The 18,596-nt window shown below is 41.9% G+C and overlaps 2 protein-coding genes across 2 annotated transcripts in view; one reads left to right on the top strand and one right to left on the bottom strand.

Moving 5' to 3' along the window:
• The window catches only part of LOC138968026 (gamma-aminobutyric acid type B receptor subunit 1-like), a 174,930-nt gene that overhangs the window by 113,225 nt on the left and 43,109 nt on the right, over positions 1-18,596 (top strand). The window contains exons 12-13 of the mRNA XM_070340586.1: positions 13,972-14,088; positions 17,753-17,875. Of these exons, the coding sequence (XP_070196687.1) occupies positions 13,972-14,088; positions 17,753-17,875 (240 nt within the window). The remainder of the gene's footprint in view (positions 1-13,971; positions 14,089-17,752; positions 17,876-18,596) is intronic.
• Positions 1,769-3,893, bottom strand: LOC138969635 (toll-like receptor 1). The gene is made up of 2 exons (XM_070342493.1): positions 3,789-3,893; positions 1,769-2,521 (listed from the first exon to the last, which is right to left on the bottom strand). The coding sequence occupies exons 1-2, from the start codon at positions 3,891-3,893 to the stop codon at positions 1,796-1,798; spliced, it is 831 nt and encodes a 276-aa protein (XP_070198594.1). The 3' UTR covers positions 1,769-1,795.

Here is an 18,596-nt window from a genome sequence, read left to right as displayed (position 1 = left end):
GGTTGCATTTCCCATGACTGCAAGCTAGACCTTGTCACCATACGTGGCAACCTCACGGGTGATCAGTATATGCGACATGTCCTGGAACCTGTTGTCGTTACTCATTTTGACAACCACCCACTTGCCACAAGACCCGTGTACATGGATGATAACGCCAGGCCTCATCGATCCAGGGCAGTAGTGGACTACCTCCAGAACAACGCTGTAACAACACTCCCATGGCCGGCAATGAGTCCAGATCTTAATCCGCTGGAGCATATTTGGGACATCCTGGGGCGTCGTATACAAGCTCTGCAGCCTCCTGTGCAGACATTATGTGAATTGGAGGCAGCTTTGCATCGTGAGTGGTTGCAAGTGACCCGTGAACAGATCCGACGTTTGACTGGAGGGATGAGACGCAGGGTTGACGCCGTCATCCGGGCACGCGGGGGTTTCACTCGATATTGAACTTTTGAATCGCGTATGCCATCTGAGCACTCTCAATTACATTTTTTTCATGACACATTTACCTAAACCTGTCTTTTTCAGCTTGCAGCTCCATACTTATCAGGGGTACTGTTTTAGGGTTAAAACGTCACTTTTTGGCAAGGTACCAAATCACGATTAAAACCAATCAAAACTGGAGTTTTCTTGTGTGCTGTTATTTCCAAAGAGTTGCTCTTGTCGATAACATTTGTCAAACCGAGCTCCTGAACTTACTGTTTCCATACCAGAACTTTAAAAATCAGTCATTGCGAAATTGAAGGGGGGTGCTTGGCTTTTTTCTTTGTGTATATTTTACGACAATTTGAAAATGACGAAAAATCACTCGCAACAGCGGGCGCGAATGAGTTGCGTTTCTTTCGCCGGGGACTGTACATAATTATTCTCAATCTAAGCACTTAGTCTGAAGTTATGGTCAATCTTCGTCTGTTTAACAGGTTAAAGCAGGTATTTCAATAGATATAATGCTAAAACAAGACAAAACAAAGTTGAACTCCTTCTGTTTGTATCGTGTTCAATGCATGTCAAATTCTTTCCTTTGACAGCGTGCAACATTATTTTAACAGCACAATTCCCTTTCAGAAGAAGACTTTTCAATCGGTTTTGCTTTTGCTTTTGCCTTTTAGATGATATACACAGAACTTCTGTACACCTTATTATACTCTCACATTGAGTGTTTACTATTTGTCTCGTGTTCACAATTTACACACAGGAGAAAAAACTTTGTTTGTTTGTTTTGCTTAACGCCCAGCCGACCACGAAGGGCCATATCAGGGCGGTGCTGCTTTGACATTTAACGTGCGCCACACACAAGACAGAAGTCGTAGCACAGGCTTCATGTCTCACCCAGTCACATTATTCTGACTCCGGACCAACCAGTCCTAGCACTAACCCCATAATGCCAGACGCCAGGCGGAGCAGCCACTAGATTGCCAATTTTAAAGTCTTAGGTATGACCCGGCCGGGGTTAATTCGAACCCACGACCTCCCGATCACAAGACGGACGCCTTACCACTAGGCCAACCGTGCCGGTGAGAGAAAAAAAAAACTCTTTTAAGAGTACATGGCAGAAAAACATTAATAACCTATATATTATACATACAATACTCATTAGGTTTATTGATTGCTCGCCGGCTTTAAATCATTTGTCAGCTTACAGCTTTTAGGAGAGAAGAAGAGAATAAAACACAAACACGCACACGCACACAAACACACACACACACACACACACACACACACACACACACACACACGCACGCACGCACGCACGCACGCGCACACACACACACACACACACACACACACACTCACACTATGGGAGGGCGACACCTTGTGGAATGATCTCGTGCAGAGCCAGACGAAGACGTCCCCAGAAGGAATGCACGGCGTCGTCAAGCTCCTCCCACTGGATGTAGGTCGTCGTCCTCAGCACTGCCATCATGGCCGCCGTCATGTCACGTGACGTCACGTCATCCACACACACGATTAGCAGGACGTCATCATAGTTCATGACGTGATTCATACAGAACGTCAGCTCGAACTGACACCATTGGCTGCGCAAAAAGTCCTTGGAGTAAACCATCAGGATCTTCTTGCTGCTCTGCACACACTCCACGATGTTGTCCACGATGTTGTTGCCGGGGATGAAGTCTCTCTCGTGGACACATAGCCTTAGCCCTTGGCGGCCCTCCAGCTCCGGCATGAGTTGCTGGTAGACCCAGGGAAGGTCCTCTTTGGCGTAGGACACGAAGACGTCGTAGTCAAAGTGGTCAGCCAGCAGTCTCAATCTCCTGACGTCACCGCGACCCCTGAAGGCCTCGTAGAGAGCCAGACGGATGTTCCAACGGAAACGAAAGACGAGGGAGGCGGTGGTGAGTGTGACGATCATGAGGGTGCACGTGAACACGATCATCACGTTTAACGACCGGCTCAACAGACAGGCTTGTTCCACCATGCTGAAGTCCGTCAAATTAACTCCAGGAAGGTTGTCACATGTGTATTTGTGTTCGGTGTACGTGTGACGTATGAAGAGCTTGGGCTGAGATACAAACCACTCTTTGAACCACATTAATTCACAAGAACAGATAAATGGATTTTTGTCTAAAAACAAAACCTCCAGTCGCTTTCGTGTTTCATGGTTGAATGTAAGCTCGCTTATCGATGTAATTTTGTTGTCTGACAAATCTAGATGGACCAGGCTTCTGAAAGAATCAAAGGCTCCGTCAGGCAAACTCGCTATTCCGGTACGTTGGAGTTCCAAGAGCTCCAGATTTTTGAAGATCCATAGTGTCTTCAGGGCAAGCAGGTCCAAATTGTTTTTCGACAGCGTAAGTGCTCTGAGCGGTAGATGACTGAATAACTGTAAAAATCGCCCATTGTCGGTCTTTTCGAATTTGTTCCCTGCCAGTGAAAGATACATTATACGGCTGTTAGCGAACGCATTCGTCCCAACCAGCCAGTCTATGTCGAAGGGGATGCGATTGGCGTCCAGGGTAAGACGGATCAATGACGGATTACTGAAGGTGTTGTTCGGAATAAAAGGTGTAGCACTAGGGTTACTCTTCAGGTCGAGTTCAGTAAGCATGGGAAAATTCTTCCGATCAAAAGAATTTTGAGTAAGTCGGATCATTTGATTTGCGGTCAAATCAAGAGTTCTTAACTTTGGCAGACAAGCTTCGTTTATCGAACTAATACTGTTTTTCTCAAGAGTAAGCACAGTCAGATTCGGAAACATTGACTCGTTATTGTGCATACAGGTCTTAAAGAAGTTTTCCATTATGTTGTAAGAGAGGTCTAGGCTCTCAAGCTTTAGGGGGCATTCACTCGTAATGTACTTGATGCTGCATCCCCGCAGAGAGAGAGTCTGCAGCTCGGTGAGTGGGCAAAAAACAGTCATGTCGTACGTTGAGATGTTAATGGAATTGCCAGAAAACCAAAATGTTTTGACATTAGACGATATATTTCGGAATAAGTTTAAATTCAGCATAGGTAAACCACACTCTTGTGCAGACAGAGCATGTAATCCGGGCACTGATAGCATATTTCGAACAATTGCTTGCGACTGTAGGGGATTACCACCAATGCTCAGACATTTAAGATTCTTCATGTTCCTCAACACGCTTTGATCCAGCCAGGTGATTTTGTTTTCTGCGAGGACCAAATATGTTACATGTGTGACGTTCGTAAAGAACCGTTCAGTCATGTCATGAGAAGTCAGAAAATTGTTCTTGAGATCAAGATATTCAATGCCTGGCAACTTGGGAATGTAAGTGAGTTTACCGTAGTGTTCCATGCAGTATGCATACATCGGGGCCCTGTGTGGCTCCACGCGATTGCAACACTCGCACCAGTTCTCTCCGCACGTTTCCCTGTCCGATGCCTGTTGGCACATATCCAGGCCCCACAAACATATTGGTATGTTGTCCGATGAACTGTTAGTTGGACCTGTTCCATGAAAACCACATGCGACAAGTAGAGTTGCAAACCAAAGACACAAGAAGCAGATGGTCCCCATGTTGACTGTGTGCAGCAGATGAGTCAGTCTAGCGGCCGTGTTGATACCACCCCAGTCAGTGTTGATACAACCCCAGTCTTGTGTGCACCTAACTGCAGGAATGAGTCACACGTATCCGGGCTGAACCGGTACGATGCGCGTGACGACTGGCGTGGGAACTGAACGGTGACATAGCTTGTCTGTGAACTATACTTTTTAATGCATTGCTTTTGACATGCGCAGAAGCCCTTGGTAATCTTTTGATGACTTTCCTCTTTAAAGGCACATCACGCGTAATCGATTTGGTTCATCATCTCAGATCTGGCCAGGGTTAGGGTTAACCCTAAGAGTTTTACTCGGGAAATAGCCATCCCCTGCTTGGTCACATACCAACAATCAACATTCTGATTGCTGTGTGTGCAAAGTGGGAAATTTTATGTTGATTATTTTGTTTAAAGTCACTGGTTAGTTAGATTGGCATTCCCTAAAAATGGACATAAATAATGAAGGCATCTTTAATGGGGGTCTGCTGAAAACACACACACACGCACTCACGCACGCACGCACGCACACACACACACACACACACCCACACCCACACTGACAACTGCCAGTATCAGTGTTTGGGACAATGCTGTAGTTGTGATTTTCCTTGTCCTTTTATTCTGTCAAATTTGGAATCTGGGTGTGACGAAAGGATCTGGGCAGGTGGTATGCACGATTTTTCCTGTATCACCGGCAACAATACTACGTTGATAATTGTCACGTTTGTCAAGGTGATTATGAACGGTTAGTTACTGCTAATTCCTTGACTCCCACTTCACGTTGTAAAGCAAACACATGTCCTCCTGTCCAAACAGACTTTATTGTAACACGTAGCCTTGACAGGTTTAGTCGTGTATTTATTTTTATGGCAATCTCTGTTGTATTTGTTTTATTGCATATATTGAATTTAATATTGCTGGCTGGTGATGTGCATTTAAATCCTGGACCTCGGGACACAAGGCTTTCGGGGGAATTGGTCGTCGTACACATGAACGTGAGAAGTCTAAGACATAAATTGGATATTTTAGAATTTGAAATGAAGCAATTTGATATTGTTACCATGTCCGAGACTTGGTTATCAGAAACAGTCAGTGATAACGAAATTCGTATTCAAGATTTTCACTTACCAGTACGAAAAGATCGACACAATGATCCACACGGTGGGGTTGCAGTCTATGTTAAGAATAATTTAGTTTGCAAATACAGACCTGATTTAGATGTTAAAGATTTAGAAGCAGTCTGGATTGAAACGAAATTGAATCAGGAGACAATTCTTGTTGGTTCCTTTTACAGACCTCCAAATTCAACCGTAGATTATTGGAAGTTGGTCGACCAGTCAATTAGAAGGGTTGGCAATTTACCCCACAAATATTTTGTTCTTGGAGATTTTAATTCTGATTACAGTAATAATCCCTCCACTCACTTATTAGATATTATTTTTCTGAATAATCTACACCAATTGGTTGAATTCCCAACCCGAATAACCGAAATTTCCAAAACCTGTATTGATTTGATTATAACAGCAAGTACAGACATTGTTGATGAGGTCTTGGTCCTACCACCAGTTTGTAGTGATCACTCAGTTCCATTACTGAAGTTGAAAAATCACATTCCGAAAGAGAATAGATTTAAACGTGTTATTTTTGATTATAATAAACTAAACGCTGATGCACTAACGATTGAATTACAGAACGTTAATTGGATAGAGATCGCGAGTCAAGATTGTATTGACAAGGCAACACAGACGTTTTCAGAAAAGTTATTATTATTAGCAAAGAAATGTATGCCTGTTAAAACGGTAACTGTGCGTGAAAACGATGCCCCCTGGTTAACATCAGACATATTGAAATTACGGAATAAGAAAAGAGTTGTCCATACAATAGCAGTTCGTTTGGATACACCCGATGCATGGGAAACCTTTCGCAATATCCGCAACAATTACACAGATGCTATACGAACCCGGAAATTAGAATATTTAAAAGAAATTGACGCTCGAGTATCAGACATGAATAATTTCGGGACAAAAAGTTGGTGGAAATTAGTTAAATCGTTCTTGGCGAAAAGAGGTTCAAACGCTGACGCAATTCCACCCTTAATATTTGATGGTGTAACACATTATGGAAATGAAGAAAAAGCAACACTCTTCAATAAATTCTTTGTTGAACAGTCAAAATTACCAAATGATGATGACAACGTTCCTGACGTTGACAGATTAGATAGTGTCTTGGACGATGTGATCCTACGTACTCAGGAAGTAGAAACAGTTTTAATAAACCTAGATAAAACAAAAGCCGCTGGTCCCGACGAGGTGCACAACAGAATTTTGATATTTAGTGCCAGGCACATCTCAGAAGCTTTAACCGTCTTGTATAACAGATCTCTCCAGGAAGGCAGGTTTCCAATGGAATGGAAAAAAGCCCATGTATCACCGATCTTTAAAAAAGGAGATAAAACTGATTGTTCAAATTATCGACCCATTTCTCTCCTAAGCTGTATCGGAAAAGTGTTTGAAAAATGTGTCCAGTCACGAGTATTTGAATACTTAACTCTCAACAGCATTCTTACGCCTTACCAGTCTGGATTTATACCAAAAGATTCCACCACCTACCAGTTAGTTTCTTTGTATAATGACTTGTGTAAATCTCTAGACAATAATATTCCTACACAAGCCGTATTTTTTGACATATCTAAAGCATTTGATAAAGTATGGCACAAGGGCCTCATTAGGAAACTGGAAGCAATCGGAATACGGGGACGGCTCTTAATCTGGTTCCAAGATTACCTCTCTGGGCGTAAACAGGCAGTTGTTCTAAAAGGAAGTAAGTCAATATATTTACCCGTCTCAGCAGGAGTCCCACAAAGTTTTGCAAGCCATTCTCAGTTCCTGAAAAGAAGATGACGTAAAAGACCCAACAAAAAAGAAACAAGATGTGTTTTAGTTTTCAGAAAGAGGCGGGCTTTGTCAAGCTTGTCTCTTTCTGAAAACGAAAACATATTTGATAAGGTACACAGGTTTATAAGGCTCAGCAAAAGATTTTGATTTTACATTTAGTCAAGTTTTGACTAAATGTTTTAACATAGAGGGGGAATCGAGACGAGGGTCGTGGTGTATGTGTGTGTGTGTGTGTGTGTGTTTGTGTTTGTGTGTGTGTGTGTGTGTGTGTGTGTGTGTGTGTGTCTGTCTGTCTGTCTGTCTGTCTGTCTGTCTGTGCGTGTGTGTGTGTAGAGCGATTCAGACCAAACTACTGGACCGATCTTTATGAAATTTGACATGAGAGTTCCTGGGAATGATATCCCCGGACATTTTTTCTTTTTTTCGATAAATATCTTTGATGACGTCATATCCGGCTTTTTGTAAAAGTTGAGGCGGCACTGTCACACCCTAATTTTTCAATCAAATTGATTGAAATTTTGGCCAAGCAGGCTTCGACAAAGGCCGGACTTCGGTATTGCATTTCAGCTTGGTGGCTTAAAAATTAATTCATGACTTTGGTCATTAAAAATCTTTTTCTAAAACGATCCAAATTTACATTCATCGTATTCTTCATCATTTTCTGATTCCAAAAACATATAAATATGTTATATTTGGATTAAAAACAATCTCTGAAAATTAAAAATATAAAAATTATGATCAAAATTAAATTTTCAAAATCAATTTAAAAACACTTTCATCTTATTCCTTGTCGGTTCCTGATTCCAAAAACATATAGATATGATATGTTTGGATTAAAAACACGCTCAGAAAGTTAAAACGAAGAGAGGTACAGAAAAGCGTGCTATCCTTCTCAGCCAAACGCATACGTCCCCCCTCCCTCAACACATATTTACACACACATGCACACAAATACACACACGCATATGCATACACACACAGACACGCACATCCATACATACAGATAAACGAAAAGACAGATAAACGAACAAAGTCGCGATGTGCAGGAGCGCTACGCAGTGCTAACATGGACGCCAACTGTCACTTTGATGATCGCTGTCACTATTTCTCAGGTCAAAATGAGTTCGGCTCATTCTCTTACTTGACTAAATATAAAAAGCTCTAAATATGTACAAAAATCAGTTTCCTTGCCAGACAAGGAAACTCAAGGCATCCTGTCAGGGAGAGAATGAGCCGAACTCATTTTGACCTGAGGTCAGGATGGGGTTCGGGATGTTGGAGGGGGGGGGGGGAGGGGGGGGGGGTTGAGGGGGATGATAGAGGGAGGATAGGTTGGTGGATGGAGAGGGGGCAGAAGACAGTTAAAGGGAAGGGGTTATTGAGTAGTTCTCTTGATCTGCGCGCTATGTGTTTTATTGACCGAAAAGGAAGTTCTGCTGTGCACTTCCATGTGATGGTACAACACAACCGTTTAGCTCATTAACACCCACCCCCGCATTGATCTACAGAGTGGTGTGTGTCCTGCTAAATTTGTGTCTTCGTGCACACTTGTCGTCGTTTGCAGGGAGATTAGATGCTACAAGAGTTGGGTGGAGTTAAGTTGTGCTGCAACTAAGTCGTAGTTCGTATGGGGTTTACGTGTCTCGTTTCACGGGTGATAAGACAAGTTCATATTTTGTGGTTTTATTGGAAAGGATGTCCTGTCAGCGGGTATTTCTTCGTTTATCTTTTTTGTTAGTGATTAAAGGATAAGAGCTGTGTACAGTTTTATTTATTGATAAACAAGCCTCGAAAGCCGCTGCAAATGAGATTGTAGGCGTAAGTTGTGAAAAGGAATGCATTAAGATGAGGATACAAAAAACACGGATGTCCATAGAAGTCCACCAAGGTTTAATATTCTTCCTGTTGCGATTCAATTTATGTGTACCCCCCCCCCCAAAAAAAAAAAAAAAAAAACCCGATCAAACAACAAAAACAAAACAGAGAAGGAAGGAAAACGAAGGAAGGATTCGAATTGCGATAAAGAGTTAACTATCAAACAGAAATTCTGGGACCAACCTCTCATTAAAAAGAAAATAAAACCGGTATAATAAAAAACATAGAACGCAGCGGTCAACAATACAAATGACACGTGTAAGATCAGAAGAATAAAACATCTTTTTTAAAGAAACGAGTTTTTTTGTCAAAAAGGCTATCTTTCGACATGCTGCCATTCAACACACAGCGAAACAAAAACAGAACAACACAGTTGTTTATACACAATAAAAATAGCAATCATACATCTGTAAGAAAGTAACAATTCAACTTAATTTCTGCAAGATCTATTTCAAAACTCTCTCTTAACATGCTGCTTTTCTGCACTCAGCGAATCAGAAACAAAACAACAACGTGGTCAACCGGTACATGATACAAATCGAATGTATGTCGGAGAAGAATATTTTAACTTCATTTCTAAGAGTTCTCTGTTAACACTGGTTCTTGAAATGCTGCCAGTCGCTTCACAGTGGTGAGGGTAGAATGGTGCTCGGTAGGTGTGTGTGTGTGTGTGTGTGTGTGTGTGTGTGTGTGTGTGTGTGTGTGTGCGTGTGTGTGTGCGTGTGTGTGTGTGCGTGTGTGTGGGTGTGCGTGTGTGTGTGTGTGTGTGTGTGCGTGTGTGTGTGCGTGTGCGTGTGTGTGTGTGTATGTGTGCGTGTGTGCGTGTGTGCGTGTATGTGTGTGTGTGTGTGTGTGTGTGTGTTTGTGCATGTATATACTTAGTAATTACCTACTCTTTTAGCTGTCCAGGATAAAGTGCAGCTGGCAGTATTTGTTTGATATTTTAAGACTACGCGTATAAACTGCTTACATCCGGCCAGATTTCGTGAATGGACAACTTTCATCCACCAGCATTTTTGTGTGTGACAACAACCTCCGTAAAAAAAACTCGTACCCTATGTGGACACAAAACACACAAGTACAAACACCTAATTCTGACAGGAATAGAATCCAGCGGGGCTCCATACGTCTTTGATACGGTTTCTTGTCCTTACCGCAGCATTCATCGAATTGCTAAGCCGTTTTCCTGTACGTATCTCCTGTGTTTTTCGCAGCATGCAGCTCTGTGTTTCTTGATTAAGAACACTGAGGGGATTGGAGAGTAAAGGAAGAGCGGGGTGGGTTTAATACCAGTGTAAATGAAACAAGGAGGGTGTTGTGGCGGTAGGGAAGGATGTCGAAAGGGGGGGGGGGGGGGGGGCAGAAGGGGCGCCATGGCGGACTTATAGAATGGATGGATAAGTAGAAGAACATTTTTTTGGAAGGATTTCGGTAGAAAGATGATGGTGATGGCGGCCGTAAAATGGTTCCTCGGTCGTCTTTTTCCAGAAAACTAATCAAAACTCTATGAAAACATTTCTCATTTCCTTTTTTGTTATTTTTGTTTTCATTAGAGTACACGGCTGATTGAAGCTTCAGACAGGAATCAGAAATTCATTCATTTCATGCAGTCGAGCAGGACTCATCAGAAACCATTCATACGATGGTGGTCGATTCACGAAAAAACACGCTGATCAACGAACACCACAGCAGTTGCTTAAAGACGCAAGATTCCACATTTTTCACCAGGATTAACCAATGAAATGAAACGGTCCATGTAAATGTATTTTAATCCGGTTCTTCCCGGTCGTTTGTGTCGTCTTTTTTTCCCCTCGGCTGCAAAACAACCTACATTTTACAGTACTGTGTCTGTAAATACACACACACACACATACACATACACACACACACAAACACACACACACACACACACACACACATACACACACACACATACACATACACACACACATACACACACATACACACACACACACATACACACACACACACATACACACACACACACACATAAACACACACATAAATACACACGCACACTTACACACACACGCACACACACACACACACACACACACAGACACACACACACACACACATACACAAACATTTACACACACAAACAAACACACACACACACACACACACACACACACACACACACACACACACACACACACACAACTAAAAGGTAAACATAACAAAAAAAGAGGGGAGTAAATCTCATAATTTCGTTCTTGTGCGAAGAAGTAGATACAAAGTTTCCGTTTAAGATTCAGTAAATCTCCTGACCAGTAAATCATCAGCGAAGAAAGACTTGCTGCTTTAAGTTGGAGGAAAAGTGTGTCACGGTGTAAACACAGTCTAGACGCATAATCTTGGAAGCAAAATACACACATTATAACATTGAGCACTTTGTGGGTCTCTTTGATGGAGATGAAAAGCGGAGTAAGAGATCGAAACAACTTTTATTCTGTCTACCGCTGCTCCGCTTAAAAACGAGAGTCCGTTCAGTCGTAAGAAAACAGTTTTGTGTCTCAGGAGGACTTAAACATAATTATCAGCTTAAAAGGGACGACTGGTTAGTTCCAAGTAAAACAGTATAGTGCCTTAAGGAGGCCTTAAACATTATCATCAGCTTAAAAAGGACGACTGGTTAGTTCCAAGTAAAACAGTATAGTGTCTTAACATTATTATCAGCTTAAAAAGGACGACTGGTTAGTTCAAAGAAAATAGTATAGTGTCTTAAGGAGGACTTAAACATTATTATCAGCTTAAAAAGGAAAACTGGTTAGTTCCAAGTAAAACAGTATAGTGTCTTAACATTATTATCAGCTTAAAAAGGACGACTGGTTAGTTAGAAGAAAATAGTATAGTGTCTTAAGGAGGACTTAAACATTATTATCAGCTTAAAAAGGACGACTGGTTAGTTAGAAGAAAATAGTATAGTGTCTTAAGGAGGACTTAAACATTATTATCAGCTTAAAAAGGACAACTGGTTAGTTCCAAGTAAAACAGTATAGTGTCTTAACATTATTATCAGCTTAAAAAGGACGACTGGTTAGTTCAAAGAAAATAGTATAGTGTCTTAAGAAGGACTTAAATATTATTATCAGCTTAAAAAGGACGACTGGTCAGTTCCAAGTAAAACAGCATATAGTGTCTTAACATTATTATCAGCTTAAAAAGGACGACTGGTCAGTTCCAAGTAAAACAGCATATAGTGTCTTTAGGAAGACTTAAACATAATTATCAGCTTAAAAAATACGACATTCTTACAAAGGATGTCCTGGCATGTCGACCATGATGAACTGCGAAAATACATAACAACGAATATTTCAACGTCATCTCGATCATTTCATCTCATGATCTGGAGCGACAACGACGAATAATGGAACGACAGATCAAGCATGTCACTAGGATGACTAGTGGCATTACATAACGACGAATTATGAAACGACATATCAATTATCTTAAATTGATAATGAGCAAATATACGTAACGACGAATAATATATTAAAATATTGTTCGAGGAGATGAGCAAAAATATATAACAACGAATTATGAAACAAAACATATCATTAACAGCTATTGTGTTTTCAGCGTAGCAATAGGGTCCGATATTTAGACGAGACAAGTATAATGCCGACGAGTCGAAGACGAGTCGCATTACTGATACTTGTTCGAGTCTAAATATCGGACCCTATTGCTACGCTGAAAATACAATAGCGATTATATAGCTGTTCTGACCTTGATTTGTTGTTCCAAACTTACAAAAGGACAGTTTTTGCGTCGATGAGTTGATCTCAGGTTTTGATAGCAGACGCCGTTTCTTATGCGCACTAGTTTTGTGCAGGCGCCACGCTGACTTTGGAAAAAACCTCGATTTGACAGCACAGCTGTTAAACAGCTTTTATTAGTTCATTCGTATACAACAAAAGAAGTTTGAGTTTTTTAAATTTTTAACAAGACTAGTTATGAAGAAGACCAAAACACAACATCAACGGAAAACTAGAAACAACTGAAGAACTGGGATGCAACAAGGGGAGGATAAGAGAACAGCTAATCCGTACAACGCGAACAGACGGCAGCGAAGTTTTCAGTTTTGTGAATGGCATTTATACTTGTCTCGTCATGAAGCGAATTTTTCAACCTCAGTTATAAACGACTACATGAATGTTAGTGTCATGGGTTGAACATCAATACTTCAGAGGGGAATTATGGTAATTAGTGTGGAGTTACGAGATAAGAAAAGCCGAATGCGAAAGTTTGTGTCAGTCGGCAACTTAGCTCACACAGGCACACAAAAACGGCTGTTCCGTTTTACTCCCCTGTTTGGTTTGTACTACATCTTTCGACTTTGGGCATTTGTGGTGTTTAGGGACAGAAAATAATAGGCTTTGTCCATCAGGAAGTAAGCAGAAAAGGGTATGCTATCGACATTTGTAAAGCTGAAAAACTTTCCCGAGAGGAATTTCAAGTTGTCAGTGTGTGCTGTTGTCGATTGAAACATCGTGTGGTACAGATGGGTAAACCGGAACCATGCGTCTTTGTTACTGTCAATATGCTTTTGGATATTGGCAAAAATGGCCGACTTCCGTAGCATTATGCTTTGATGATCGGAAGAGACCATCTAATCACAGCCCCCGAATTCCCCCACGTGTCCATCAGAATATATCATTCATGATGACGAACAATCAAACGACATGTCGATCATCTCATTGTCACGACAAGCACAAATAAATTACCACGAATAATGGAACAAAGATCGTTCATGATGACGAACAATCAAACGACATGTCGATCATCTCATTGTCACGACAAGCACAAATAAATTACCACGAATAATGGAACAAAGATCGTTCATGATGACGAACAATCAAACGACATGTCGATCATCTCATTGTCACGACAAGCACAAATTAATTACCACGAATAATGGAACAAAGATCGTTCATGATGGGAACCAAAAATACATAACGACGAAAAATGAAGAACACAAAAATCGATCATACCATCATAATGACGAATATTCAAACGACATATCGATCATCATTCTCATCATCCTAGGCACCCAGTCCTTTTTCACGTGTTGACAGTCACAACACTCACAGAGCCAGCAGCGAGGATTTCATGCTTATAACGCGTTGTTTTTCCTTCTCTTTCTCTTCTTCTCGAGCAGGTTCGAGGGTTTCTTCTGGCAGCCGGGTTTTCCCTGGCTTTCGGCGCCATGTTTGCCAAGACCTTCCGCGTCCATCAGATCTTTACGAGAGCGCACCACGGACTGGTGAAGAGCAAGGTAAGATGGGAGACATACAGTGGCACCCCACTATTGAGACCTGAGACAATCTGAGAAAATAAGGTCTTATGAAGAAAAGAATCTTAAAATGGAAGTAACTTTACAGAGGTTATGAACTGAAAATCTGAACAAGTAAGGTATAAAAGGGGGGAGGTCTTAAATTGGGGGAGGGGGGTGTCTTAAGAGCAGGGGGGGGGGGGGGGGGTCACTGAAAACTGTATAAGATAAAGTTCAGGGACTTTGCACTCTTTTCGGACAGACAGGTCTTAAAGTTCAGGGACTTTGAACTCTTTACGGACAGACAGGTCTTAAAGTTCAGGGACTTTGCACTCTTTTCGGACAGACAGGTCTTAAAGTGCAGGGACTTTGTACTCTTTTCGGACAGACAGATCTTAAAGTTCAGGGACTTTGCACTCTTTACGGACAGACAGGTCTTAAAGTTCAGGGACTTTGCACTCTTTACGGACAGACAGGTCTTAAAGTTCAGGGACTTTGCACTCTTTACGGACAGACAGGTCTTAATGTTCAGGGACTTTGCACTCTTTTCGGACAGACAGGTCTTAAAGTTCAGGGTCTTTGCAATCTTTTCGGACAGACAGGTCTTAAAGTTCAGGGACTTTGCACTCTTTTCGGACAGACAGGTCTTAAAGTTCAGGGACTGTGCACTCTTTACGGACAGACAGGTCTTAATGTTCAGGGACTGTGCACTCTTTACAGACAGACAGATCTTAAAGTTCAGGGACTTTGCACTCTTTACGGACAGACAGGTCTTAAAGTTCAGGGACTGTGCACTCTTTACGGACAGACAGGTCTTAAAGTTCAGGGACTGTGCACTCTTTACGGACTGATGGACTTTTGCCCCAAAGACTGATCCGTCCAGAAATAAGGGAAGGTCATATGTACCAGAAAGAAGACAAACAGAGAAAGGAAATAAGATGACAAGGACAGAAGACGCCCGATATAAGATGAAGTTTCAAGGACGTTGCACTCTTTAGAGTCATATGGAATGTCCCCCTAGAAGAATGATGTGTCCAGACAAAAAGGGGAAGGGATACATGTGGTAACGATGACACACAAGAAAGGGTAACTAATTATGAGGACACGAGGCAAGCAGACTGACATACGCTATTCAGTGTTAAAAACGAATGATCGGTTCTGAGGAAAAAGGATTGGAATGTGAATGATTGCCGCGTTGCCAAGCTGTTTTTCGTCGTGTTACACAGAGCTGAATAATATATTGTGGTCGTGTGAAACAGACAGATATAAATGGCAGACAGGCAGGCGGACAGAGAGACAGAGAGACAGACAGACAGACAGACAGACAGACAGACCGACCGAACAGCGAACGACAAGAAGAAAGACAGACAGACAGACAAATCGACAGACAGATGGTTCTTTGTCATGAACGGAGTTGATTTGTATGACTCCAATTACACTATGTCGAAGCGTTTGTCATACGGTTAAGTAGTTTAACGTGCTAATCTCCTCGGACATCTTAGAACTGCAATGTTTCTCTAATTTTTCATCTCAAACCTACCACCAACGCACACCGCCTAAGCTCTTTTCACAAAAATCATCAAAGTCAATAAAACACACACTCTAATCCTCCAACATATTGCCCCAAACTGTTCCCCAAAAAATCTACAAATCATCCAAGTCAATCAACAGCTAGACCATGAGAGTGCAAGTGCAGAGTTCCAGCGGACAGGGAACATGCATCCAGAACGGAGAGAAGTACACGCGCCTTCTGACGACTCAGAAGCCAAAAGGAAAATAGAAAAAGAAAGAAGAGAAAACAGAAAAGAGGGAAAGGCATGAAGCGAAAGCTTGAAGCATAAAGATAGCGGTATGGCCACTTAAGAGATCAAACGGGGAAGATTTGCTTGGCTGCCGCGCGGGTTTGTTCCGTAACACCCTCTTAGTTATCGCAACCCCTCAATTTCTGCTGACGGTGTGTGTGTGTGTGTGTGTGTGTGTGTGTGTGTGTGTGTGCGTGTGTGTGCGTGTATGTGTGTGTGTGTGTGTGTGTGTGTGTGTGTGTGTGTGTGTGTGTGTGTGTGTATGTGTTTCCTGTATGTGTGTGTTTCCTGTATGTGTGTTACGTGTGTGTGTGTGTGTGTGTGTGTGTATTGTTAGTTTCGTCTTTTTTGAAGAAGTTTGTGTATTGCGACATTCGTTTTGTAACGCACACAACAAAGATGTTCACAAGATAGACATGCGCAGAGAACAGACAACTGAAAATGCAAGGAGTTAAATGAATGACGCCCAATAGTTTATTGCCAAATAAACTTGAAAATCCGAAATAGGCCAGACAGACAGAAGAATAGAAAGACAGACCCTCCACCCCCTCTCCCCCTCTTTCTCTCCACTTAGATTGAGCTGATATAACTCGTTTGTTAAATCTAGGATTTATGCACTAGATTCGTTGATATGATAATATATGTGATATATCGCACTAGCTGCTCTTTTGCGGTGGTTTATGTTTTCTAAATGGCTGTTGGTTTTATCTAGCCCATTATCAGTCTCGCTTTTTGGCTCACGAAGTGTAGCCTATGCGATCGTAACTTTGTCTGTCTGTGCGTTTGTGCGTGTGTTTGTGCGTGTGTATGTCTGTGGTAGAAATTTCGTCATTTGAAGACGTCACATTATGGCGTAAGAGGGTTAGACGTCACGCGAAGAAATTACTGAAAGTCTCGGTCATTGTTTTTTGAGCGGGCCGAGACTAGTTGGCAGTCGTGTCGTAGATTGTTGACACTCTCTCTCTCTCTCTCTCCACCTCTCTCTCTCTCTCTCTCATCTCTCTCTCTCTCTCTCTTCTCTCTCTCTCTCTCTCTCCTCTCTCTCTTCTCTCTCTCTCTCTCTCTCTCTCTCTCTCTCTCTCTTTCAACTTCAGGCCCTTCAAGCGTTATTGTTCTGGTTTGTTTCGTTTTGGTTTCATTTTTCATTGCTCATTTTTCTTTTTAATTTATCTCCCTTTCCCCCTTCTTTTGCGCTTGGAGGACATCATCTTCTCTGATAAGTCGTTTTGATATTTGTATTGTTGTTTTCATTTTTTTTTTTAACCTGTTGAAGACCATTAGGTCGAAGCGTTGTTCATTGTCATTTGTTTGTATATTTCGTTGCGAGTCCAGAATATTAGGTATTACTCTTAGTCGTGTCCCTGTAAGTAGGCTACATGTAGACAGACAGATCTAGATCTAGTGTCTCGCTTTCTTGCACAGTGTCACCTATGCTTACTGTGTGTGTGTGTGTGTGTGTATGTGTGACGGAGTGATTGAGTTTGTGTTACTGTTTGTCTATTTCATACGTGAGCCTTGAAGGCTTCGCCTCTTGTTTGCTTTTATTGACAGTTTGACACCAGTGTTTTCAACTTGAGTATGAATGTTGGGCAGCTGACATTCCTTGGAAACTGTTTTTGTATTACCTGCAATAAAAGCTGCAACCCCGTAATGCATTCTTTAAAAAAAAAGAATGTTTGGCTTTTTGGATAACTTTTTCTACAGACACAGAAATAATACGTTCACCACCCTCCCTACACCACCCACCACAAAAAAAGATACCCGGTTTTCATTTGCCAGTTACGGTTAACTACTGAGCAAGTCACAGAGTTGGAGACAGAGAGTAAGAGACTCATTTTCTTCGACTTGCTTTTTGTCTTTTTCAGTTATTACGGGATCGGCACCTGCTGTTTCTGATTGGTGGCCTGCTGGTGTTGGACTCTGGCGTGGTGTGTGTCTGGGTCGTTGTGGACCCCATGAGGCGTCACGTGACCAACCTCACCATGGAGGTAAGAGAGAGGGAGGGCAGAGAGAGAGAGAGAGAGGGGGGGACAAACCGAATTGTGGCGGGGCGAGGAGATAGAGAGATGGAGAAAAGAGAGAGAGAGAGAGAGAGAGAGAGAGAGAGAGAGAGGAGAGAGAGAGAGAGAGAGAGAAAGGAGGGGGGGGGGGTACGAAGAGCAAATGCCAGAAATGAGAGAGAATGGTGGCGGGTCGAATAGCAGAGAGAGAAAGAGAGAAAGCGAGGGAGGTGCGAGAGAGGCGAGAGAGAGAATTGAATTGAATTGAATTGAATTGAACTTTATTTAACAATGATTAAGATTTAAGGCTACGCCTTTTCTTACAATCTGTCCTTGGGACGCACAGACACGCAATGATAAAATTGAAAAATTAAAAATTAAAAAGTTAAAAAGTTCACCAACAAAAGGAGGTCAGAAAACTTCAGCACGTGATGATAAAGATGACGATGATGATGATGATGATGATGATGATGATGATGATGATGATGATGATGAAGATGAGGCATGAAGAGCATACATATGTGGTTATTCATAAAATCAAATGCATACTATGCAAGTAATTATAAGTACAAGTATACGTGGTAGAGAGAGAGAGGAAGAGAGAAGGAAGGACAAGTACAGACTCATTGGAAAAAAAGGAATTGTAGTCGATTTCGAGAAAGAAAGGAAGAAAGAGCAACACGTCACACACACACTCACACACGCACGC

The sequence above is a fragment of the Littorina saxatilis genome, linkage group LG6 (genome assembly GCF_037325665.1).
Source record: "Littorina saxatilis isolate snail1 linkage group LG6, US_GU_Lsax_2.0, whole genome shotgun sequence".
Lineage (NCBI taxonomy): Eukaryota > Metazoa > Mollusca > Gastropoda > Littorinimorpha > Littorinidae > Littorina > Littorina saxatilis.
Note: the sequence above shows the minus strand (reverse complement) of the source record. Positions and strands in the feature narration are given on the sequence as shown.